The sequence below is a fragment of the Cervus elaphus genome, chromosome 3, assembly GCF_910594005.1.
Source record: "Cervus elaphus chromosome 3, mCerEla1.1, whole genome shotgun sequence".
Lineage (NCBI taxonomy): Eukaryota > Metazoa > Chordata > Mammalia > Artiodactyla > Cervidae > Cervus > Cervus elaphus.
This window is the reverse complement of record NC_057817.1, coordinates 28,501,270-28,527,720: the sequence shown is the minus strand read 5'-3', so window position 1 is coordinate 28,527,720 and position 26,451 is coordinate 28,501,270. Positions and strand designations below refer to the sequence as shown.

At 43.2% G+C, this 26,451-nt stretch overlaps 1 protein-coding gene and 2 non-coding genes across 9 annotated transcripts; 1 reads left to right on the top strand and 2 right to left on the bottom strand.

The window, feature by feature from the left end:
* Nucleotides 1-7,413: 7,413 nt before the first annotated feature.
* On the bottom strand, nucleotides 7,414-7,485 carry TRNAG-GCC. The gene has a single exon. It is a non-coding gene; the product is annotated as a tRNA-Gly (tRNA).
* A 777-nt stretch (nucleotides 7,486-8,262) lies between these two features.
* On the bottom strand, nucleotides 8,263-8,334 carry TRNAE-UUC. The gene has a single exon. It is a non-coding gene; the product is annotated as a tRNA-Glu (tRNA).
* Nucleotides 8,335-18,268: 9,934 nt separating this feature from the next.
* Nucleotides 18,269-25,989, top strand: LETMD1 (LETM1 domain containing 1). Of its 7 annotated transcripts, none has more exons than XR_006337111.1 (9): nucleotides 18,272-18,427; nucleotides 18,977-19,128; nucleotides 20,725-20,840; nucleotides 21,472-21,554; nucleotides 22,870-23,056; nucleotides 23,180-23,281; nucleotides 23,382-23,534; nucleotides 23,966-24,070; nucleotides 24,971-25,022. XR_006337111.1 is itself a non-coding variant. In XM_043884236.1 (9 exons), the coding sequence occupies exons 1-9, from the start codon at nucleotides 18,306-18,308 to the stop codon at nucleotides 25,039-25,041; spliced, it is 1,083 nt and encodes a 360-aa protein (XP_043740171.1). In that variant the 5' UTR covers nucleotides 18,273-18,305; the 3' UTR covers nucleotides 25,042-25,989. The 7 variants fall into 7 exon arrangements, 6 of the variants coding, with proteins under 6 accessions (XP_043740217.1, XP_043740208.1, XP_043740191.1 ...); XM_043884236.1 differs by having other exon boundaries at nucleotides 18,273-18,427; nucleotides 23,974-24,070; nucleotides 24,971-25,989; XM_043884246.1 differs by lacking the exon at nucleotides 18,272-18,427 and having other exon boundaries at nucleotides 18,991-19,128; nucleotides 20,721-20,840; nucleotides 23,974-24,070; nucleotides 24,971-25,989.
* Nucleotides 25,990-26,451: the final 462 nt, after the last annotated feature.

The window sequence follows — 26,451 nt, the reverse complement described above, 5'->3', positions numbered from 1 at the left end:
GTGTACTGGATCGATGTAAAATATTTTTCTTACTGTAGCAGTCAAAAAAGGTGGAAAAATACCACCGTGATCCATATGCATTATTTCAGCAGCTGATTACAAACTCCTTGATGACAGAACAGACCTAACAAACTCTACCCTTGCATTCAGTGAGAGCGAACCCTCCACTCTGAGTCCCACTCATTCCAGGGAGCTACCCTAGGGATTAAAAGACTCAAGGTAAAGAGCAAGGTCCTATCTCTAAGAGAGCTTCTCTTCTGTTAAGAGAGACAAACAAGGGGAGATGTTCCCTGGTGGTCCAGTGGTTAGGACCTGGGGCTTTCATTGCCAACGGTGTGGGTTCAATCCTTGGTTGGGGAGCTAAGATCCCACAAGCCACGCAACGTGGTTAAAAAAAATTTTTTTTAATTTTTCAAAATAGAGAAACAAAAAAGAAATTCAGAAAGTCTACAGTTACTTAAGTAGCTGAGAAGCCATTGGATTTAGATTGGATTTAGAGCCAAAGACCTACTTAGAGTTCTTGCTCTGACACTTATTAGCTGTTTGTTATTAGGTAAATTGCTTGATTTCTCTGAGCTTCAGTCTAGCCAACCAAAAGAATAATCTATACCCAACCTCACATACTTGTGCTAAAATTAAGTGATACATATATACAAGATTATTTTGTAAGCTATAGAAATGTTCAAAAGTTTTAGGTAAAAACCTGCATGTGCCATTTAGTAAACAAGTGAAAATTGATGTCATATAAATTATACAGCTAAATGGGCATTAGATTTTAGGGGTGGGGGTGCTACACCTTGAGTTTTGCAGAAATCTCAGTGTCCTGACCAGGGATCGCACCCAGGCCTCAGTAGTGAGCACTGAGTCCTAACCACTGCACCACCAGGAAATTCCCTTGTTTTGGTTTCTGCTTACTCACGATAGAAACCCAATTCAGACCATGCTCTAAGAGAAGTGAATCACACACATAACCCAATGGTACAGTGAGTTTGGACAGGGCTTCATCTGGGGACTCAGATACTATCAACCAAGCCACCATCCACTAGTCTCTTTCTTTCTAACTCCCTCTCACTCTGGGCTCTACTTCAGTCCCAGCATGGTTTATTCTCTGACAGGTTCTGCCTGCATGGTGGAGGGGCAGCCACCATCTGCTCTGGGCTGATGGAAGCCTCACCACTAGCAGATAGACTATCTTTTCCCTTATCGTTCCAGCAAAAATCTCAGGGAGGGCTCTGTCTCACACCTAACTTGGGTTATGAGCCACATCTCAAACCAAAAATAGTGGTCAGGGGTACCTAGGATATAAGCTGACCCTTGGAATTAGAGGGTGAGTCACCTGTACTAAAAAGAAGTTGGAGAGGAGTCTTCTCAAGAGGCAGGGTCAGAGGTTTCCAAAGCTGAATAAGATTAATTTAGAAAGACATCTCAGTCTATTTAATGTCACCAAACAACATTAGAATAAGAACACACAAACGCATGTTTGTTCCATTTCATTTCATTCATATAACACAGCCTTGAGGATCTACTCTGTGCCAGATACTGTTCTGGACACTGGAAAATAGCAGTGGTTAAGACATAGAGGGACTTCCCTGGTGGTTCTGTGGTTGAGACTTCATCTTCCAATGCAGGCTGTGTGGGTTCAATCCCTGGTTGGAAAGCTAAGATCCCACATGCTGTATGGCAAAAAAACCCACAAAACATAAAACAGAAGCGGAAGGAAAAGAGGGCAGCAGAGGATGAAATGGTTAGATAGCATCACCGGACATGAATTTCAGCAAACTCTGGGAGATACTGGAGGACAGAGGAGCCTGGCGTGCTACCAGGCTCGCAAAGAGTGGGACAGGACTATAGCGACTGAACGACAACAACAAAAACAGAAGTCATACTGTAACAAATTCAATAAAGACTTTCAAAATGGTCCACATCAAAAACAATCTTTAAACAAACAAAAATGACATACAAAATTCCTGCTCTAGGGGAACTTACATTCTGTGGCATGGGTAAAGCTAATAAGTCAGTAAGTATATGTCAGGCAATGATAAATTCTATTTCAGAAATAAATTTAAAGAGCATGGTAAGAAACAGTAAGAGCCAGAGGTGGGAGATAAGGACTATTTTAGAGGGACTGGTTAGGGAAGACCTCACTTTGAAGGATAAACCTGACTGAAGTGAAAAAGCAAGTCACAGGAATAACTATCTGTAGGAGAACTTCCAGGCAGAGGGAAAAGAGAGTGTGGAGACCCACCTGAGCAATGCATGTACATTTAGTAACATATATATTTGCACGTATATGTGAACATATTAGTTCTTTATTTTCCTACATTAGAACATTTGACAGTGATATTATGAGAGTGATATTAAACTGTGAAATCCTTGGAGTCTTTCTAATATTGATTCAGTTATGTGAGACATTGACGAATCTTGCTGAATGTGCAGAGGTGCCTGCCCTGAGAGTACCTTGAAACAAGGGCTTCCATTTTGCCACAGAAACTGAAGGCAGGAGAACTCAGTGAATGGGGCAGGTGGAGTAATGAGCCATGTGCCGCAGTGAGTATCAAGGCCAATGGTAGAGATCCCGGGTGACCCTGCCAAAGCTGGGTGGGGAGTATTTCCCTCCAGGAGTGTCCTTACCTCTGTCCTTTTGCTCTAATTGCTGTGGACGTGCCAGGGAGCACAAAGTGGCTCCTGAGGGTGGTTCCTACTGATGCTGGGTAAAGGTCCCTAATTCAGAATCAAAGACTAACACAAAGTAAAACTTCCTCTGATCTTGAGCCTTGGCAAGGGTTATGTTGCCTAGAAGAGGAGAAGTTTGGGGTGGGGCATGTGTGTGATGGGTAGAAGGGAGTGGAAGAAGTCAGAAGGCAAGAGACCTGCCCTCCCTAATTGTTCGGTAATAGTTTCCCTGAACTTGAACCCCATCACCTACCAGGCTCTGCTCTTCTCCCAGAAAGGCTCTTTCCCTTGAATTGCAGTGACTTCTGACATGCTTGATGTTAATACTTTACTGTTCATTGGTCCACCTCTTCTTTATTGTCATATAGATATGTCCTTTGCTTATCTGCTTATATTAATTTTCATATAGTGTGAATTCTTAGACTGTGTTCATGCACAATATGTTCTAAATTTATTTCAGTGTCTACCTTAATTGCTCATTGCAAGGAGGCCCCAATCAAGGCTTTTTGATGATTTTGACTGCCAGGATTACACTAGAAATCAAAGGTTACTTCTTGTAATTTTGGGATACTGCTCCTCTCTTACAAGTCTTCTCTCACAACTTGGTTTCAAGCTGGGCTTGCCTGAAACCTTCTAGTTTGATGATAGGAGACCTGGCTCTTCCTTAAATTCACCAAAAATGTCTATGTGACTCTATATGCTTCACTTTCACAGTCTTCTAGTCCAAGACAAAAAAAAAAAAAAAATCGCACAGGGTTTGAAGGTAGAGGAGAGAGATAAAATAAGAAAGTGGATGTAGAAGGACTTTAGGACATAACTGGAGGAGAATGGATATATATAGCTGAGTCCCTTTGTTGCTCACCTAAAACTATCACAACACTGTTAATCGGCTATGTAAAAATCGCTCAATCCTGTCTGACTCTGCGACCCCATGGATTATACAGTCCATGGAATTCTCCAAGCCAGAATACTGGAGTGGGTAGCCTTTCCCTTCTCCAGGGGATCTTCCCAAACCAGAGAGAGTATCCAGGTCTCCCACATTGCAGGGAGATTCTTTACCAGCTGAGCCATAAGGAAAACCTTAATTGGCTATATCCCAATACAAAACAAAAAGGTTTTTTAAAAAAAATCATAGGACATAGGATCCTGTCTCAAGTCTACACATCCTTTCTTTCAGGGCCCTCTGAAACACTTCTTTCTCCCCACAAGCATAATTCTTCTTCCAGGAATCTTGGGTTCCTGGTCCTGGTGTGAAGGATGAAGAAGGTGTCACCCAGCGTCTGAGTCAGTGTATCACCTTTTGCAGAGATGCCTCTTGATGTCTCCTTTTACCTCAGCTTTGCCACTTCTTTACAGGCTTTCAAGGAGCTAGTTTTCTAAACCTGGATCCTCACTCATGTTCCAATTCTGTTGTTTCTAAGAGAAAGACTCAGAGGGAGGAAGTAAGATGCCTAGAGTGTCAGAGACTTCACACTAGAGAGAAATGTGGTGAAGAATGAAAGGGTGAGCGCTAATATTTCAGAAGACAGAAAAAGCACAGGCAAAATAAACTTTAAGTGAGTGAAAGACCTAAAGTTGTAAAACAAAACCTTTAAAATTATCTGAAAAATAAAAAAGGATATCCTCATGATCTAATTTCTTATATCAAATTATGAAAAATGGGCAATTTTTATAAAATTTATTATAACAAATTTAAAATCTCCTACATAAAAGACATCTTAAGGTTAAAACAGAAGTGACAGGGAAATGGGGAGAAGTTATCTGCAACATACAAGTATATTAGAAAAAGATGGATATATGTAAAGGATTCCTACAAACCAGCAACAACAACGATAATAAAGATAATAAACAACCCAATAGAAAAATGGTCAAAGGTATGAATATATAATTTCCAGAAGAAGAATTCCAAATAACCAATAATATATAGAAAAACCTACTCTACCTCTCTAGTAATCGGGAATATGCAGAATCAACAATGAGATTCATTGTTGATTCATTCTAATTTCACATCTATTGGATTCACAATAACCTAAAAGCCTGACCATTTTAAGTGTTGGTGATGATGTGAAGAAACTAGGAGTCTCATACCCTGTAAAACAGACACAATCACTTTGGAGACCAACTTGACAGTGCAGATTTACTGAAGTTGAAAATGCACATATCTTTGGAACCAGAAAATCTACTGCCTTACAGCAGTATTTTTCAATCCATTAGTAGGTCATGAATAATGGATTGAAAAATACTGCTGTAAGGCAGATATATTCAGCATTTTACAAAAAAAGGAATAGAACAGAAAATAGAGTGCATGTAGCAAAAGTAGGTATCATCTTATTAAACATTTATTTCATACATGAGCAGGGTCTTGATATAAAAGATGTTTCTCACTATGAGTTACAGTTAAATAGAAAAACATTCTGAAAACACTGTTTAAGAGAAACTCTCATTAATAAAAATAAGAAGACATGTTAGACCCTATTCCCTGTAATGTAGAGTGTGTAATAATGAAACATTGAAAATGAAGTACATGTCTATCAGCAGCAAATAAACAAATTGGAGTGTATTCATGTGATGGAACACCACACAGCAGCTACAATTAATGAACTTGGTCTATGTGGATGAATTTTGAAAACAGAATCGAGGGAAACAAAACAAAAATGTCACACTAAATGAATTAAATGAATTTTACAAACATTTAAAAATACTATATAGTATATATCCACAAGTGTGTGTGTGTGTGTGTATATATATATATATATACACACATACACACACACACACCACAAATCGTATATAGTACATGTATTTTTTTTAAGCATGAGAAGTAGACTGATATAAAAGGGATACCTAAAGGGAGGAAAAGAAGTGGGAGTTGGGAGGAAAAAATAGATATGACACCATTTATTCATTTTGGGTGGTGGATACATTGATGAATATTATAATATTCTTTGTTCTTTTCCTTCAAAAATTTTTAACACGTAAGAAAAAATAAATAGAATTATGAAGTTTTTAATCTTGCTCTGAGTATCATAAAGTTCCATTAACCACTGGTTATTAAAGTTCTTTCATCCTGTGATTCTTTTTTCCAGTGCCTGAAGATGAATCATCTGCCCCACATCAGCCTGTCAAACTCAATAAATTAGTATCTAGAGGCGGCAAATCACTGTGTCTATTATCTGTATTAGTGTTGCCAAAATATTGTCTCCCTGTCCACTGATGCCAAATAGAAATACAGAGACAGAGTATGGAGTTTGGAGACAGCACCCCCTTCTCTTAGTAATAGGGAGAGGTTTTTTATCCTCATGAAGGTCTTGCTTCTTTTTTTTTTTTTGGCAAAGTTTCAAAATGGCCACAGCTGGCATCCGGCAACTCAGCAGCTGGGGTCTGGTGTCACTAAAGCTACCAGCTCATGATCTTTTTTGAAATGTAGAATGCTACAAGAGAGTATAGGGGAGAGAAGAAAGCCAGGTGCAGAGTACAACTCATATATAGTCAAGAGAGCAATTAGCTTTGTTTAGCTTTTTGAAGGACAAGTCCAGCTACAAGTGTTTGTTAGTAGCAATAGCTCAAAAATAACCAAGATTGTTTAACCCTTTCAGGCCTCTTGGGCTGGTATTATGGAGTCCCATACCAGAGTCACACAGGGCACAAAAGCGAAGCCCAGTACTAAAGTCCCTGGAACCGACTGAGCCCTGAGCCCCATTGTAACCATTGCCAAAAGCCCCCTTGCTTCTTACAGGTCAGCTTCCTGATCCCAAATTAGGCAAAAATACCCATCCCTGTACTCACCCTATAGCACCCTAACCAATCACCTAATGCCACCATTCCAGCAGGAATTTTCTGTCTTGAAACTATAAAAATTGGCTGCTAACCCACGAAAAGCGTCGGCTCTCCCTTGAGCTGGCCTGCTGTTCTAACAGTGTCTCCCAGAAATGAACTCTGTTCTCGCTTGGGTCAGCTCTCCCTTGAGCTGACCCACTGTTCTAACAGCATGCCATCAGTTCTTCCTGGCCTGTCAGGAGGTCGGCATTCAGTGCTTGCAGCGCCCACATTATCTCTGCTCTTTGTTCTTAATAAACTCAGTCCTTTCTGCAATACTCTATGTCTGGAAATTCTTTTCCAACCCGAGTTTGGACTGCCACAACAGGTATGTGGTGCCAAAGGCCACTCACTTACTCATTTTGCTGTAACACTAGCAAAAGAGATTTTTCTTTCCCTGAAGCTTCGGTCTTTGGTCTTCACATAATCTATTTCCTCTTCTCAGAAAGTCCTTCCTCCATTGTCTGCCAGTCAATCTCCAGTTTATCCTCCACTATGTAGTTCAAATCTTACTCTCTTCATGGTGAGACCAGAGGACAAGACCTATCTTTGACTGTTGATGTCAGACCACACCACATACCTTCCCAGGCCTCTCCTGAGTACTCTCAGAGTCCTCCCTGCCCCCAATCCCCAATGCAGAAAAGTCTGAGTTGGGCACTGTATTGGATCTTTGTGCAACAGGAGTTAAGCACTTTGGGACATAGAGATTAACAACTAGAATGAAAGGGGTGGGTCAGAGGCTAACGGTATTGACTATATATAGTTTTCAAAACTATTCTATAAATATACATGGTGGTGGTTTAGTTGTTAAGTCATGTCTGATTCTTGCAACTCCATGGACTGTATCCTGCCAGGCTCATCTGTCCATGGGATTTCCCAGGCAGGAATGCTGGAATGGGTTGCCATTTCCTTCTCCAGGGGATCTTCCCAACCCAGGGATTGAACCTGGGTCTCCTGCTTGGCAGGCAAATTCTTTACCAACTGAGCCACCAGGGAAGTCCCATAAATACACATATACTTATAAAGTTTAGTAGATGCCCTTCTTTTCTCTCCTTCCCTCATCAACCCCTGGGAATGAGCTACTCCTATTCCCCAAAAAAGACAGTCTTCATGGATGACCTTGTCACCACCAGAATTTAGCAATTTACTACTCCTTCCTTTAACTTTCCTTGTACCTTGACGTTTCTCTGTTACAGCATCTATTACATGAGAACATAATTATTTTTGAATGTCAATCATCTCTACTAATCCTGAGCTTTATTAGAAAAATTTTACTTCTTCTTTTTTTTTTTTTGGCTGGGTCTTTGTTGCTTTGCATGAATTTTCTCTAGTTTGCAGTGAGTGGGGGTTACTCTCTAGTTACAGTTCATGGGCTTCTCACTGAAGTGGCTTCTCTTATTGCAGAGCATGGGCTTCTCACTGAAGTGGCTTCTCTTATTGCAGAGCATGGGCTCTAGGGCACGTGGACTCAGTAGTTGCAGCTTGCAGGCTTGAGGGCTTAGTTTCCCCATGGCTTGTGGAATCTTCCCGGACCAGGGATTGAACACATGTACTCTATATTGCCAGGCGGATTCTCAACCACTGGACCACAAGGGAAGTCCTGCTGCTTTTTATTTCTTTCTGTTGCTTTCAAAGACTTATTAGCAACAACATCTAAAACTTAAAACTGTGAGGTCCTAACCCCAGAATAATTCATTAAATCTGTGTTAAAATTTTTGGTCTTTTTTTTTTTTTTGGTCACACTGCCCCACTTGCAGTTTTCAGGAATCTCAGTTCCCTGATTAGGGACTGAACCTAGGCCACAGCAGTGAAAGTGCTAAGTCCTAACCACTGGACCACCAGGGAATTCCTGCTCCTATCTTTTTAAGTGATTCCACCCAATGACCTCTATAAGCTTGCAGAACTAGTACTGCCTGAGGTTGTATCAGGCTGCATCCTCACAAGAAATATTTTGATTCAAAACAAAATATTATATATATATATAAATTGGACATCATGGACCTATAATAGGACACTTTGGAAGAACAAAAAATAAAAGGAAACTTCCTTTCAGAGGAAGTATTATATTTTAAATTATTTATTTGTTTACATTTTTTACTACCCTGAGTCTGTGGACATGGAAAAACAGACTGGTTCCAAATAGGGAAAAGAGTATGTCAAGCCTGTATATTGTCACCCTGCTTATTTAACTTTTATGCAGAGTACATCATGCAAAATGCCAAGCTGGATGAAGCACAAGCTGGGATCAAGATTGGTGGGAGAAATATCAATAACCTCAGATATGCAGATGACACCACCCTCATGGCAGAAAGTGAAGAGGAACTAAAGAGCCTCTTGATGAAAGTGAAAGAGGAGAGTGAAAAAGCTGGCCTAAAACTCAATATTCAAAAAATGAAGATCATGGCATCTGGTCCCATCACTCCATGGAAAATAGATGGAGAAAACATGGAAACAGTGACAGATTTTATTTTCTTGTGCTCCAAAATCACTGCAGATGGTGACTGCAGCCATAAAATTAAAAGCTTACTCCTTGGAAGGAAAGTTATAACCAACCTAGACAGCATATTAAAAAGCAGAGACATTAGTTTGCTGACAAATGTCCACCTAGTCAAAGCTATGGTTTTTCCAGTAGTCATGTGTGGATGTGCGAGTTGTACTTTATTTATTTATTTTTTTTTTGAGAGTTGTACTTTAAAGAAAGCTGAGCTCCAAAGAATTGATGCTTTCAAACTGCAGTGTTGGAGAAGACTCTTGAGAGTGCCTTGGACTGCAAGAAGATCCAACCAGTCCATCCTAAAGGAAGTCAGTCCTGAATATTCATTGGAAGGACTGATGCTCCAAGACTTTTTCTATATGATGTGAAGAGCTGACTCATTGGAAAAGACCCTGATGCTGGGGAAGACTGAAGGCAGGAGAAGGGGATGACAGAGAATGAGATGGTGGAATGGCATCATCGACTTGATGGACATGAGTTTGAGCAAGTTCTGAGATTGGTGATGGATAGGGAGGCCTGGGGTGCTGCAGTCCATGGGGTCACAGAGTTGGACATGACTGAGCGACTAAACTGATTGGGTCTTCACTGCTTCTTGCATGTTTTCTTGAGTTGCTGCAAGCGGGGGCTACTCTCTTGTTGCAGAGCATGGTCTCTAGGCATGTGGACTTTGGCAGCTGTTGCTCAAGGGCACTAGAGCACAAGATCAGCAAGGGCTTAATTGCTCTGTGGCATGTGGGATCTGCCCAGACCAGGGATTGAACTGGTGTCCCTTGCCTTGCAAGGCAGACTCTTAACCATTGGAAGACCCCCTGAGGAATTATTCTGAGAGAAAAAATATTACCTTATACTCAGGTACTTGTTCAGTTGCTAAGTCATATCCAGCTCTTTGCAACCCCATTGGCTGCAGCGTGCCAGGCTTCCCTGTCCTTTACTATCTCCCTGAGTTTGCTCAAACTCATGTACATTGAATCAGTCATGTCATCCAGCCATCTCATCCTCTGTTGTCCCCTTCTCCTCTTGCCCTCAATCTTTCCCAGCATTGGGGTCATTTTCAATGAGTCAGCTCTTCCCATCAGATGGAAAAAGTATTAGGACTTCAACTTCAGCATCAACCCTTGCAATGAATATTCAGGACTGATTTCCTTTAGGATTGACTGGTTTGATCTCCTTGCTGTCCAAGGGACTCTCAAGAGTCTTCTCCAACAGCACAGTTCAAAAGCAGCAGTTCTTCAGTGCTTAGTCTTCTTTATGATCCAACTCTCACATCCATACATGACTACTGGAAAAAACCATAGTTTTGACTACACAGCCCTTTGTTCGCAAAATAATGTCTCTGCTTTTGAATACGCTGTCTAGGTTTGTCATAGCTTTTCTTCCAAGGAGCAAACATCTTATAATTTCATGGCTTCAGTCACTGTCTGCAGTGATTTTGGATCCTAAGAAAATAAAATCTGTCACTGTTTCCACTTTTTTCTCATCTATTTCCCATGAAGTGGTAAGACAAGATGCCATGATCTTAGTTTTTTGAATGCTGAGTTTCAAGCCAGCTTTTTCACTCTCCTCTTTCACCTTCATCAAGAGGCTCTTTAGTTAAGGTATCTATTCATTTAATATTCAATGAGTGCCACTGGTGTGCAAGGCACTGTGCTAGGAGCTGGAAATATAGTGAGTTTAGAATCTCACAGGGAGGAGTCATTAAATGTATAATGCCACCACTAATTAATTATGATTATTTAAGTACTATGAAGGATAAGTTTAGTTAGCTACAAGATGAATAACTGGGGAACCTAAGTCTGTGGGGTTAAAAGTCTCCTATAATCATGCTGCTTATGTACAGAGCAGCAGTAATTCATGTGCCCAATTGGTCTGGGTTTAAATTTTAACTCAAACACTGAGTAGGTTATTTAACCTCTCTTTCCTCATTTATAAGGGGCTTCCCTGGTGGCTCAATGGTAAAGAATCTGCCTGCCAATGCAGGAGACAAGGGTTCTATCCCTGGGTTGGGAAGATCCTCCGGAGAAGGAAATGGCAACCCACTTCAGTATTCTTGCCTGGGAAATCCCATGGACAGAGGATCCTGGTGGGCTATATAGTTCATGGGGTGAGAAAAGAATCGGACACAAGTTAGCAACTAACAACAACAACAAGAGTATCTACCTTTTGAAGTTATAGTGAGGATTAAATGAGCTTATACACTAAGAACAATGATGACACACAGTACCTACCCAATAAATGATATCTATTGTTACCATTTCAGCTGAAACCTGAAAGACAAGCCAAGAGGAAAAAGGAAGGAAGAAATGTTAAGCAGAGAGCTACATTTGCAAATCCTAAATGAAATCAGTCCTGAATATTCATGGAAGGACTGATGTTGAAGCTCCAATACTTTGGCCACCTGAGGCAAAGAACTGACTCATTGGAAAAGACCCTGATGCTGGGAAAGACTGAAGGTGGTAGGAGGAGAAGAGCACGACAGAGGACGAGATGATTGGATGGCATCACCGACTTGATGGACACAAGTGTGAGCAAGTTCCAGGAATTGGTGATGGTCAGGGAAGCCTGGCATGCTGCAGTCCTTGGGGTTGCAAAGAGTCGGACACCACTGAGGGGCTGAACTGACTGAACTGACATGTGCAAAAGCCCAGAGGCATAAAGTTCGTCTGGCCTATTCTAGAACTGAAAGGTCAATGGTTCCTAGCATAGAAAGCTAAAGGGAAATAGATACCATGAGATATGAGATGAGGCCGAGAAGGTAGGCTGAGATCAGTAATGCAAGACCTTGTAGGCCAGGTTAAAGAGTCTGAACTTTATCCTTGGAGTCAGAGGAAACTTCAAAGGTTTTACAAAAGGGTGCAACAATTTTAGATTTGCAACTTCAAAAGCATTCTCTACAGCATGGAGAACTGATTGGAAGCAGACCAAAATAGATGAAAGGGAAACCAGTAAGGAGGCTACTCTGGCAATTTAGATTAGAGGCTTGTCACTTAGACTAGGGTAGTGGCACAGATGAGAAAAGGAAGCTGGATGACTGAAGAAAGAGAAGACAGAGCTGACAAGACTTAGTGTGTGCATGTTAAGGGGAGGGGGCATGGAGGGAGAGGCACTATATAGTAAATAAATATTTGAGGAAGGAATGAATGAATTCCTGTGTGTGCCTGTCATATTGTTTTACCACATGAAACACCTTTTCTCTAGTCCATCCTTCCAGGCAAAATTCTTTCTCATTTCCTCCACAAACCTGTCTCTGACCTTAGCCCCATCTTTCTGAGATATTCCAGAATTTTAGAGCTGAACAATTTTTTTTTTTTTTTGGTCACAATACACGGCATGCAGAACTTCTGCGATCAGGGATTGAATACATGGCCCCTGCATTGAAAGTGCAGAGTCTTAACCACTGGACCACCAGGGAAGTCCTAGAGCTGAACATTCTTGAGAAATACATTGAGGGCTGTTGAGAGGACTTAGGAATTGTCTGAAGATGGAAATCATGTGTTAGTCAACTTTCTGCCCCACCCATCCCCATCTTGCAGAAATACACTCATTTATAGAAATTTTCCTCAGATTACATGAGTGGTTCAAGCATAAACAACCTATGGGACTATAAAGCTCTGTGTCCCATAAAGCAATACATACTGTGGGAACATTCACAACAGTCTTCTTGGGTCTTCAAAGAAGTCTTATAAAAATAGGTACCATTGTAGAGGAAATAAACTCATAACTAAAGTGATGTCCAAGGTCACACACACACTAAAGGAAACAGCAGGGCTCAGATTTGAACCTAGACCCTTGGTCCAAATGGGATGGACTTTCTACTACACTGCCAATCCTCCCATGGTAGGTGAATATTCATATGAACTCAGGGGGATTATTAACTCTTGGAAGCAACTGAATGCCACTGTTAGGGGAACCACTGACCAAAACAGCTCAGTCAATGGCCACTGTGGCCACTGACCTTCAACGCCCCCTGAAAGGAGTTCAGGGTGGAGACAAGGAATGATGCACTCTGTGCTGTGAGAAAAACTGGCAGAACAGACCTTGAGATAACTATTTTGAGAAGATTTTATGAGCCCAAGTTCTTGCATCTTCTACATCTAGAAAGGCACAGAGACTGTTAACAGTGACATCTGCTTTGGCCATTGAGGAGGGAAATGTTAATACATTCGAAAGTCAAAACAGAGTAACTGGTTCAGACATTCAAGGTAAAATTCGGTGACCATTGTGGATTTCAGACACGTTCCTGAACTGCTGAAAACTCAAATTTTCTGAGCTATGTCAGACCAGCTTAGAATGGCATTAGCCATTCTCAAATTAGTGTCCACTAGTAGCTGCAATCTTATGGTTTCAAGGTATCTGTCAGGCAAGTGTAATCTCCTTGGTTCTGTCTCGTCTCAACAAAAACTTGAAACGACAGACATTAAGGCCCTCGGCGTGTCACAGCTCTTGGACAGACCGTGTTATAGCTCTTAGACAGATCAGTGTTACAGCTCCGTGTTACAGCACAGTTTTATTTAGAAAACAGCAGGAAAATACATCCTCGAGGCATGAGGGAACGCTGACCCAAAGATGCGAAGAGAAGAGAGAGTCCCGGCCCTTTGGCTCCTCTTTTTACATGTTTTTTTCCTCCCCCCTGGGCCTGCCCTATTGGGCTAGCCAGGAGTGCTGTTTGTTCTACCTGAGGTCCTCACTCCGGTCCTCGGACCTTCCATTGACTTTGCTTTGTTCTATTTTCGTGGACTTTTCCCTTCCTTGTCTTTTATTTTTTTTATTTTTTTTTTCCTTCCTTGTCTTTTAGCTGCTGTCATTTTGGACTTCTGTTTCCTAGTCTACCTACCTAACAGTATCCTCTTGTAACTATTAAATATTTTAAAGAATAAAGTTGTTTTAGATCAGATATTAATCAAAAAGGGGAGACATAAGTAATGGCCAATAGCTCCTGTTGTATATATGTTAATACTACATCAGGAGTTAAAACTTAGATAAAATTAGACAACTGGCAGGACTTCCCTGGTGGCATAGTGGATAGGAGTCCACCTGCCAATGCAGGGCACATGGGTTTGATCCCTGGTCCAGGAAGATTCCACATGCCTCAGAGCTACTGGGCCCGTGTGCCACAACTAGAGCCCATGCTCCACAAGAGAGGCCACTGGAATGAAAAGCCCGTGAACCACAACGAAGAGTGGCCCCTGCTTGCCGCAACTAGAGAGAGCACGCATGCGGCAACAAACACCCAGTGCAACCAAAAATAAATAAATAAAAATTAAAAAATAAACAACTGGCTATCTGGTTCCAAGTCTCCCTTGAAGTGCAAGTCCAGACTGAGTTTCAGGCTTATTCTTCTAAATTCCCAAGGGATTGAGATCTTAATCACACTAAACTCAGATCCAGGACTTAGAAATACTTCCAATTTAGGGTCTATTCTCCAAATTGAGGCAGGACTATGCCTCATTTTAGCAGGAAATGGCCAGAGCCATCATCACCCAGTTTCCCAAATTAAAACTCAGCAGAATACTGATCCTTCTGTATACTGATCCAGAATACAAACCCTTTCTGTGTCTCCTGTTTCTTGTTTGTAGGATATAAACTTCATTCAGCCTCCTGGACCTTTCTGAGCTTCAAAGGGCAAATTCACACAGTTGCTAATCAGGGAAGAGAGGCAATGTAAAAACCAGGGAGGAATAGTCGAATAGTGGTACAGCCTTGGGGCAAGGTCCTGGCTTCTCCTCAAGGAATATGCCTAACACTACCTCTGAGTTCTTCTGCAGAACTGGAGCCCCTACCCAGGTAGAAGATGGTAATATCAAGCTGAGCACAAGATTCCTGAAGCACTGCTTTGTTAACTGCACCATCAATAATCAGAGGAAAAGTCACACAACCTACAGCCATCACCCCAGATTTTGCCTTCCTTTGCTTGGCCCAGCGATGACCATCCTGTTAGACCTCATGCTTGGCCACTGTCTGCTTCAACTGTTTACACGGTTCATTTCTGACAGGGTCCAACAGTTTCAGGCTCAACTGTTATTATTAGGATGAATGCTAATTTCAGGCACAGAATACCTTGATTTAGATCAGGTGGCAAGAGATTTCTACCAGGCAGGGCTATGTCCACTCTCAGCAGGAAGTAGTTACAGAACAAAGAGACCCATGCCCTATTTCCCAAAGAATATCTTGAGAATGAAGTCTCAGCAGGGGGTTGTTAGGGGAACCACTGACCTGATCAGGCAAGATAGTAACCACTTGCATGAGTTATCTTACAACAGGAGGTCCTGGTAAGGAAGTGAAACTACAAGCTACTACCAACCAGAAGAATTCGGGAAAGGTGAAAGAGAGGAGATGCCAGTCTGTATGATTTTGGCAAGGCAGCAGTGGGTGGTGGTGTAAAATGAGATCTTAATTCCTTGCCCAGGAATTGAACCTGAGTAGCCTGGATGAAAATCTGGAATCCTAGCCACCAGACCAGCAAGGGTTAGAGGTAGAGCTATTTTTCCCTGGAACTTTGCCCCCAATGAAAAAATGTATTTCTCACAGAGGCAAAAACTAAACTGCAGGTACAAAGTTTATTTTTAGAGATATAGCACAACCACAGGTGGGAGAACACACAGAGAAATAGTTTGTTAAGATAGAAGCAAGGAAGAGGTGCATACCAGGAAAGAAAGGGTGTGGGGGTCTCCCTGAATAAGGAGGAGTGTAGTGAAGAGGTGGTTAAGTCATTTATATAGGTCAGTTCTTCCAGGTCTTTGTTTCAGCTCAGTTCAGGTCAGTTCAGTTGCTCAGTCATGTCCGACTCTTTGCGACCCCATGAATCGCAGCACACCAGGCCTCCCTATCCATCACAAACTCCCGGAGTTTATTCAAACTCATGCCCATCGAGTCGGTGATGCCATTCAGCCATCTCATCCTCTGTCATCCCCTTCTCCTCCTGCCCCCAATCCCTCCCAGCATCAGGGTCTTTTCCAATGAGTCAACTCTGCATGAGGTGGCCAAAGTATTGGAGTGTCAGCTTCAGCATCAGTCCTTCCAATGAACACCCAGAACTGATCTCCTTCAGGATGGACTGGTTGGATCTCCTTGCAGTCCAAGGGACTCTCAAGAGTCTTCTCCAACACCTGTCTCTGTTTACCTTTAGCCAATTATCTGGTTTCTTTTTCCACATCTGACCTGCCTTAAGACCCTCCCCACTATGAGTGCACAGGTTTTTTCCAAGATAGATTTCAGTCCAGGAACCTATGGGATCATGTATTAGCATCACATATTATGGAGTGGCGCCCCCCCACCCCCCCACCTCACCTCCTTTTGACCCCCAAGGAGTCTTTCTGCACATGTGAAATGTGTCCTTTGCCCCAAGGATGGGAGGTGTGTGATTACCTCTTATAGTCTTTTAATAGGGTTTAGTCCCACTCTTGGAGACGGCAATGGCACCCCACTGCAGTACTTTTGCCTGGAAAGTCCCATGGACGGAGGAGCCTGGTGGGCTGCAGTCCATAGGGTCACTAAGAATCGGACACGACTGAGTGACTTCACGTTCACTTTTCACTTTCATGCATTGGAGACGAAATGGCAACCGACTCCAGTGTTCTTGCCTGGAGAATCCCAGGGACGGGGGAGCCTGGTGGGCTGCCGTCTGTGGGGTGGCACAGAGTCGGACACGACTGAAGTGACTTAGCAGCAGCAGCAGCAGTCCCACTCTGTCGCTGCCATAAAGATGCCTAATGTCTGGTTATTTACCCTATTGCTGTTGCTGAGATCTCAAAATATAGACAGGAGTCCGGTCATAAATATGTAGTCCTAGAGCTCATTTGTCTTTTGCTTCAGGAAATGTATTAGGTGGCTGGTGACCAACAGCGCTCATCCCAGGAAGCGTGAACAGGAGCCCAACTATAAATGCCTAGACTGAAGCCCATCCACTTCCTGCCTCACATATGTCCTACCAACCTCCCCAAATCCTTCTCACTGGAATCCATCTTGGCAGGGTGATGCACGCGCCACCAGAAAGGACCCTTAGAGTAATTTGCCAGAGACAATCAGAAAACTAACTCCATCATCATAAAACCTGAGGCTGACCCAAGCGGCAGAGCAGCTCCGGGTTCTGTTACCCTGCTGCTCTCTATCCAGACGCCCCTACCTAATAAGGTCTCTTGCTTTGTCAGCATATGTATCTCCTCATACAATTCATTTCCAATTATTAGATGAAAACCCACTCTCTGGCCGTAGCTGGGGTTCCCCCTTCCTGCAACATCACTTCTGGCAATCCATCCCAGTTTCAGGTATTAATGAATGTGGTCAAACACGTTTATTGGGCAACTACTAATGCGGGAGACCCGGGTTCCATCCCTGGGCCGGGAAGATCCTCTGGTGAAGGAAATGGCAACCGACTCCAGTACTCTTGCCTGGAAAATCCCATGGGCGGAGGAGACTGGTAGGCTACAGTCCAAGGGATCGCAGAGTCGGACATGACTGAGCGATTTCACTTCACTTCAGGCGACAGACATGACACCTAGCGGTGGCGGTACAGTACAACAGTAACTAAGACAAGAAGGTGCTTGCCCTCAGGCTGGTTCAGGCAGCTGGTCAAAAGAAACAACCTATAAACGATGTGGCTAAATGCTATAAAGAAAATACACGGTGGGTAATGGGAGAAAATGCATGTCCTTCTGGTCAGAGACAGCCTCTCACAAAAGTGACATTAAGGTTGAGACCCAAGCTTGGTCTTCAGGAGGCACTTAATGAAAGACATCATTCCCCACAGACCTACTTTGATAAACGCCCACAAAAGGGAACGGCGAAAGTGGTCCACGCAGGGGCCACTCCCAGACCGTCAACCTTCGCGGCCAGACCTTGACTGGCACTAGAGGGCGCCGGGGGTCCTCCCAGGACCAAGGAGTCGCCGTGGCCAGAGGCCCTGCCTAACTGATCGCTGGCACCTGCCGCGCTAAAGCCCCAAAGCCTGGCGGCACACGGACAGAAAACAAGGGCGGCGGTGTCAGGAAACCTGGAGGCCCTAGAGCTTCTCAAGGGGTCACCAGACCCTCAAAGAGCGAACTTCGCAGAACCACAACCCAACCAACGGCAGATACTCCCTCGCTCCCTCTGGGATAGCCGGGTTCCGGCGCCTCTAAACCAGGAAGTGCTGGAGGCATCCAATCCTAGACCTCCTTCCGCTCTTAGCCTCCGCGTCCACAGCTCGCCGCTGGGGCGCGCGAGGCGAGCGGTCTATGGTTACCAATGAGCGTTCAAGAAAGGCGCATGCGTTGTCGAAGGAACGCAACGTACGGGAACTTTGACCTGAAGACGACTTTCCTCTGTCTGCCCCTCCCTCGCTGCGAAGATGGCGCTCTCCAGAGTGTGTTGGGCTCGGGCTGCTTTGTGGGGTTCGGCGGTGCCCCCTGGACTCTATGTCGTCCGGAGGCTGCAGTTTGTTCGCTCTGGCCTGACCTGGGGGGCCCCTCGGTGAGGGACTTGGAGAGAGAAAAACATTTTTGACGTTCATGCCCTGCCAGTGTCTCAATATTGTTTGCATGCTGTCTTAATTCTCAGGGCTCCACGCCCTGGCCCCTGGATTTTTATTCTTCCGCTAAGAAGTCGCACCCGTATCCCTGCTAGAGACCTGGCTTTCTGACCCTCTCAATTCTCAGCGCAGCGTGTTGTTTGAATTCTCCGCGTGTCCTGAGTCGCCCTTTTTCGGCTCAAGATTTTACTGCTGCTTACCTGGATCTCACCTCTCTGGCTTTAGCCTGCTGCTCAAATTGTCCCTCAGGCCTGCTTTCTCCAGGCTCGCGACTCCCCCGACATTCATTCTTGTCTGGCCTCTTATCTGCCTTATCTGTTTTTCTCAGTCTAATTGCTTATCTCTCCGTGATCTCAAGATCTTCCTTGGATTTCAGAAGTTTCAGGTCTTAGCATACATTCTCTGAAGCCTGTGTTTTACATTTACGGACCCCTGCCCAGAAGCGGCTTCCAGGGCTGGTTCCCAGATAGTCTCTTTCATCTTCCTTGTAGGTCTTCAAAGCTTCATCTTTCTCCAAAGGCAGATGTGAAGAGTTTGATCTCTTATGTGGTGACCAAGACAAAAGTGATTAGTGGGAAATACCATCGTTTCTTGGGTCGTCATTTCCCCCGCTTCTATGTCCTGTATACAATCTTCATGAAAGGTAAAGACAAAACTAAAAAATCCATTGGATCAGCTCTTGGGCAGTGTCAGAGAGAATAAGTAAGATCATTTCCGGCTCTGCATGGGGGAGTGAGCTGGTGTGTCTTGTGTTTCATAAATGCTTGAGCACTAAACTACTTCTTATAAGTTAGATCTTGAGGATGTTTCTAGAAGCGTAATATGAGAAAAAACCTTTCACAACACGTAGGAGGAATATAGTTATTTTTGCACTTTGCTTAACCACACATCTGCCTATAGTAGGAGTTATTTGTCATGCACAAGGCAGAGATCCATAGCTGCACAGACCTGCCCTGTGCTTTATCAGTTCACTTGGCTTGTAAGAAAATGTGGTTTAATGTTTGTCACAGATCTCTGTTTGGTGGCATGTTGTGAAAAGAGCACTGTATGTACTTGGTTTTGGAATGTTTCAGTTAAAATCAGAGCTCTGCTAGTTACTAAGAGATGGTATAATGTCAAGCATCCACTCTGAAGCCAGACTGCCTGGGTTCAAATCCCAGCTTGTCACTAGCAGGGTGACTGGACTTGTTACCTAAGCTGTCTGTTCTTGGTTTTCTCACCTGTAAAATGAGGGTAGTAATAGAACCTACCCATCAACTGCATGGTTATGAAGATGAAATAAATTCTTACATGTAAGCTCCTTAGGACCTGATTCATAGTAAGTACTCAGTAAGTGTAGCTATAACTATTATACTCTGTACTTCTGTTGTAATACCAATTATAGTTAACTTGCACATTGTCAGCTCTGAATATTATCATAATTACTACTAGCTTCATGGACTTGTAAAGGCTGTACAGTGGAGATAAGAGTGGCTGCTTCGTCTGCTCCCCAGCTTATACTAGACTCAAACGGAAAGAAAGTCTGAAAACATTTTGGTTGTTTGCTTTTAAGCCTTATATTCTGAAAATTTTTAAACATACACAGGAGTAGAGTAATATAATGAACTTTCATATTCTCAACTTCACTTCCACAATTATTGACTCCTGTCCACCAGTCTTATTTCATTTATACATTGGCTTTCTCCTTTATTACTGTGAAGCTAACCTAGATATTATACCATTTCATTTGTAAATAGGAAAGCGTTTTTAAAAACTAAAGCCCTAGATCAGTGTAAGGGTTATCTTGGAGAGAAAATGCAATCTTAGAAGTGTGTTGAATTCTAGTAATCATAAAAGTGTTCTAGAGAGGAAATAAGTTAATATCTGGTTGAGAAATACACAGGATAAATTGGGCAAGACTTACTGAGGTTAAAGATCATTGAATTTTTATTTTAAAAAGGGAGTGAGTAATGAACCAGAAGAGGGAGACCATTCCCTGGTAGATCAGAGAACACCAGCTTGGCAGGAAGAGAGGTGATACTCTAGGGGCAGAGGTTGGTAGGAGGCAGAAGGGAGAAGGATAAGAAACGAAATATAGGTCAGCCTCACAAGAGTTTCAGGTGACCTAGTTTAAAGGTTTGATTTAGAGTACTGTTGGGGAGGGAGGGACTTGTGTGTCTTGTGGGTGAACATGGAGCATAAGTCTGTGGTAATCAAATTGGGATAACATCACACTCTGTCCTCTGCTTTAATGAGGCAGGATTGCAGATGTTATGGGCCGATGCCAAAAAGGCTAGAAGAATAAAGACAAATATGTGGAAGCATAATATAAAGTTTCATCAACTTCCATACCGGGAGATGGAGCATTTGAGACAGGTATGCACCAAGGACAGATATCCGCAAGTTCATGGTGAGATAATTAAAGTTAACCCAGATCTCAAGTTTTTTCTTTCCTATTTTCTTCACTACTGAACAAGTTGTTGCCCCTTGCCAGAAGATCAGATCATTTGGCAGAATCAGTTCATTTGTGACCACCGCCCTGCTGCACCCCCCCAGCCCCAGCCCCACCCCCACAAACACAGCTCCATAGAGTTTTTGGCACACTTTCTGGATAAAAGTTGTAAACAGTAAAATCCTGTTTGTTTCTGAACATACAAAAATCTGCACGGAAGGATCCAAAAGACAGCAGGAAAGTAGTATTTGATGATGACTTGTTGATAGATTTGAAGCTGAGAATAACAATCTAGGACCCATTCTGTAGATCAGGAAGAATTTACTGACGGATTTGGTCTAATGTCAGGTCCTATACTAGACAGTGTTTAGAATACAAAAGTGAACAGACAGATCTGGACTCTGTTCTTAAGGAACTTACTAACCAGAGGCAGATAGAAGTAACCTTGATCTTTATCTGGGCTAAAATAGACGTTTACTGCATAGTGGGGTGGAGGGATTGTCCATTGTATCAAACACTTGGGTTAAAATTGCATCTGTGTTTATTTCTGCTTAGTTTCGTCGAGACGTCACCAAGTGTCTTTTCCTAGGTATTCTTTCCATTCCACCCTTTGCCAACTACCTGGTCTTCTTGCTAATGTGAGTACAGAGTTCTGTCTCCCCAGCATGTTGAAGATATGTAGATTTTTTAAAACTTATAAATAAAGAGCTTTCCATTTCAGAATCTAGGCAAAGGTTACCAAACTTCTGCTCCAGTTTTCTCATTAGGCCAAAGTTCATAAAACCCACCTGGGTTACTGGAACGGCTGTAGGAGTAGATGTCCTGGCCTCTTAGCTGTTCCTCTGTGACGTGAAATAAGAGAATGATCTTTTCCATCATCCCTAGAGGCACAACCCACTCCCTGAGAGGCGTAGCAACTTAGGACATTTTTTTTTTTTCCCTTCTGGAGAAAAATTCATTTCTTATTCTGATAATATCAATCTTTATTACTTTACCTTATATCCAAAGATGACAGTTTTAAACTATGACCTTACATGCTAGGCTGTCTATTGCTATGTAACAACCTCAAAGCTTAAAAGCTTGAAACAGCATTTTCATGATTTTATGGGGCAGGAATTTGGGCAGGGCTCAGGTGGGTAAATGATTTTTCTCCTGCATGGTGTTGACAGAGGTCTCTCAGTAACACCTAACTGCTGAATGGACTAGTCAGGACGGTCTAAGATCACTCTTAGGCCTGGTGCTTTAGCAGAGATGGCTTTGGAAGACTGGGACTGTCAACTCAGGTGCCTACCTGTGGCCTCTGTAGTGGGTGGCTTCGGGATAGTGGGACTTCTGACATGGCAGCTCAGGGCTCCAAGAATGACTGTTTCAGCAAATAAGAATCTGCATGACCTTGTATAACCTAGCCTTGAAAGTCACAAAGACTGACTTCTGCTCTATTCTCTTGATTGATGCAGTCACTTGTATTTTAAAACCAGGGACATTAGACTTCACTTCTCAATGAGAAGAGTGCCAGGGAATTTGTGACCATGTTTTAAGACCACCACATTTGTAGAGAATTGAATTAAAGAAATTCCATTTTGTATGCACATAGGGACAGTGAACAGTTTGAAGTTGTCAGCATCACAGTGATGCTCTCCAGCTCTGAAACTCAGTCCAAAATATGTTCTTCACATGCTTTGGCTCAAAAGGAGTCATTTATCTGATTGCTATGTGCAAGGCTAGTCACTTGCACTGTTTCCTTTTACATAAACCTCAGTAATATTGCTTGAAATCGGGCTTCAGTGTATCTTTTAAACCTTGATCTGACTCTCATTTTCAGGAAAGAACAGTAAGGTAGGGAAAAAGTGTTTCCATCTCTTCCTCCTAGCATTCGTGTCTGCTAAATGCTCTTAGCTCACTTTGAAAGATGCTAGTTTCAGCAAGTGATTTTGTGATTCCTTTTCTTTTCAGGTACCTGTTTCCTAGGCAACTGCTGATCCAACATTTCTGGACCCCAAAGCAACAAATTGATTTCTTAGATATCTATCATGCTCTCCGGAAGCAGTCCCACCCAGAAATCCTTTGTTATTTAGAAAAAGTTGTCCCTCTCATTTCTGATGCAGGACTCCAGTGGCATATGACAGAGTTGTGCACCAAGGTATTCTGCCAGTTAACCCTTCCTGCAAACCAAGAATCTTGTTAGATGTAGTATGCACTAAAACTAGGTAAAAGGGCTAGTCAGGACCTTCCTAACATCTACCCATCTCTTACCTCTCCCAAGATGCAACGTGGTACCCACCCAGCAGTACATGATATCCTGGCTCTGAGAGAGTGTTTCGCTAACCATCCTCTGGGCATGGACCAGCTCCGTGCTTTGCAGATGGTGAGCACTTTGAGGCTTTCTCTCTTCCACGGCCTCACCTCGCTCCAGGTCTTAAAGTAACACCGAGTTGACTTTCTCCCCCTATATTGTTGTGTCACAGAAAGCCTTGAGTCGAGCCATGCTTCTCACACCTTATCTGCCTTCTGTCTTATTGAGACACCGTTTAAAGACTCACACCACTGTAATCCACCAACTGGACAAGGCTTTGGCAAAGCTGGGGGTTGGCCAGCTGACTGCTCAGGAGGTGAAGTCGGTAAGTGCTTCATTGCAGTATCAACCCGCAGTCCTTGGTGGGCTCTCAGGGGCTGGGAGTTTCCAGGGAGCTCCTGTCTCTCTCATTACATCAGAGTTCAGGCTCTTCATTCTCTCATTTCATTTCTACATCTTTTTTCTTGCCTGAACTTAACTTGTGGGAAGGAACTCCCCACAGTAATTTTGGTTGATGTGTCTTTTCTTCTGGTCCTTCAAAAATCAAGAATGCTACATTTTAGATCTACTGATTTAGATTGTATAAGGCCTTTCCACTTCTCTATCTTGTCCATCGGAGTTCATATTGCTATGGTGAAAAGTTTCTTGTAGGATTGAGGTTTTAACTTATTTAGAGGGGATTTGGGATTCTTTGTGGGTTCACACTTCCTTGACATACTCGCCCTGTGATAGTTAAGGATTGTTTTCTCTTCTGAGTGGTATAGGCTTGTTATCTTCGTGGCCTGAATTCCACCCATGTTGCTGAAGAGAGGTGTCGAACTTGGCTGGGAGAATGGCTACAGATTTCCTGCAGCCTGAAAGGTAAGACAAATCCCTATGATTAATGCAACAAAAAGCCAAGTCATTTTTGTGTTCTATTCTAAGGTAATTTGGGAGTTAATTATTAGTGTGAGACCTTTATCTAACTTGTGTGTCTCATTGAAAGGGCGCAGTCACTTGCCTACAGGCAGCTAATGTGCGAGACCAGAGGGGGGACTGGGCATTGTGGGAGTCTGAGCATGAAGCAGGGTTTTCAACCCTGGCACTATTGATGGCTTTGTTGTGGGGGGCTGTGCTGTGCACTCCAGGACAACATAGCGATATCCCTGGCCTCTGTCCTGTAGATGCCAATAGCATCCCCCAACCCAGTGCTGACAACCAAAAATGTCTCCAGACATTGCCATATAACTTGGAGAGGGAGTACAGAACAGAACAGAATTGTTCCAGGACAGAAGTACTAGTCCAAAGCCATTCAAATTCAAAACAAAGACACTCACCTAGCTAAATGAAAAGTACCCACAGATGGGTGTTAGGCCTGTGGGTCTCCTGTTTGGAACCTTTGCCTAGTTATTTTCTAAGCCTCTGAACGTCAGGGTAGCCTGACGTTAGGGTAGCCTCCTAATCTCCTTGTGGCTGAGAAATGTCCCGTGAGGACCAGCTTCTACCAGAAAAATCCCAAGGGTGACAGTGGTGTTAAGTACCATTACCATTAATGAATTTTCTTCTGCCATCACATGAGAATCAAGTAAATACAGATATGCTTGAAAGAAAGCAAACCTGCAGGGACTGGAGCCAAGCAGTGGGACTTTGAGGACAATGGCCTCTTAGTGTCTCACCTCCTCGCACTTGGCTTCCCGGCTCTGGTGTCACGCTCTGCACAACACGGTAGCTGGAAGGCAAGCTGTTCCCTGGCCAGACCATTAACGTTGATGGTGTTTTCAGAAACTGAGCTGTCCCTCTTGCTACACAACGTGGTCCTGCTTTCCATCAACTACGTTGGGTCAAGGCGCTGAGTGGACGGGCATGAAGTGGCTGGCATCATCCTGCAGTCACAGCCCAGCAGCGTGGGACCAAACAGCACTTGTCAGCGAAGTCTGTGTGCACTGTTAAGTGTGTGGGAGACAGAGGAACCTGTGCCACGGGCTTCATGGCATGGTGCCCACGTGGGAGCTGGAACTGAAAGAAACCCTCTTAGTGGGGTGGCCCATGAGAGGTGCCATCCCAGCTTCCTCAGAATTCACTGGAGCTGGCAGGAGCCTCTCTACTGGTCTTAACTGTGCTGTTTTAAGTTCAGATCCTGGGAGGCCGAGCTTTTGCCCCAGGAGGGAATCCTCACTTGGCCTGGGACTCACTCGCTGCTCTAATCTTCACAGCTGTTTTTGTTCAAGACAGGTCCTGGCTGGTGAGGGGAGGAGCACTGCTTATACTGGAGCCTTTACATCCACGCATGTACTTGGATGCCCCCCTCAACACTTTGATATGACCAAAAATAGGGATTTGTTGCTTCTGTTGTTCCCCTCACTGGGGAACTGGAATAACCACTTCCTGTTTTTTCAAATCCTTTGAGCACTTTTTTTTTTCTGTAAGTGAATAACTTAGAGGAACATTCTAATGGAAAAGATAAAAGGAAATAACAAGTGCTTCTTGACTTTCTCCCCAAGTGTTTACAGCCTTCACTTCCCTTGTCTTAATTTCTGGGCTGTACTACAGCCCCTGTGGATCTTAAATTCTTTGCTACCTCCACTGTGTTGCAGCGATCCACCTGTAACTGACAGTGGCTGCCTTCTTTGGTCCATGGATCAGTCCTGTTAAGGTACTAATCACTGCCCAGCCCCAGAGGTCTACACTGAGATAGTTAAGTTGGGTTCAGCTTTTCTCTGTGTATATCAGTGACCTGTAGTAACTTATTGTAAATGCATGAAGTACTGTTTCTAAACTCAAGTAAAGACTGCCTGAAACCAGTTGCTGGAAATTATTTACGCATCCCCCAATTACTAAGGCTCCTTTTACAGGACTGATTGACATAACCTAACTAATGGAGAGATAATTGGTTGGAATAGAACCTTCTGATGGGATGTTAATAACAAAGAAGCTGATGTGAAGTTGATGCTTTTGCTGGATTTTAAGACAGTAAACAGGAATGTATATATATATACACACTATATATAAAGTCATGGAATTGAGAAGTGGGCCCCAAGAGTAGGGACTGAGTCAGCAAAGCTCCAACAGGGCAGATCTAGGCTTGCTTCAGCTGAAGAGGCGCCTAAGGGCACATGATGCAAGTGAAACTCTTGATGCTCCAGAGAATGTTCTATTTTTCCACAGTAAAACATCCCTATTGTTAACATTAATCCTTAACTGACCTAATTGGCTTTATATATAGTACTAGAGAAGCATCCTTTCTCTAACAAGTAACTGAATTG

Excerpts from the sequence above, each read along its gene's own strand:
- LETMD1 (XM_043884236.1), top strand. The coding sequence starts at position 18,306 with ATGGCGCTCTCCAGAGTGTGTTGGGCTCGGGCTGCTTTGTGGGGTTCG. Across the intron at positions 21,555-22,869 it reads TACCTGGTCTTCTTGCTAAT|GTACCTGTTTCCTAGGCAAC; the intron begins GTGAGTACAGAG and ends TTTTCTTTTCAG. Across the intron at positions 23,057-23,179 it reads TGACAGAGTTGTGCACCAAG|ATGCAACGTGGTACCCACCC; the intron begins GTATTCTGCCAG and ends ACCTCTCCCAAG.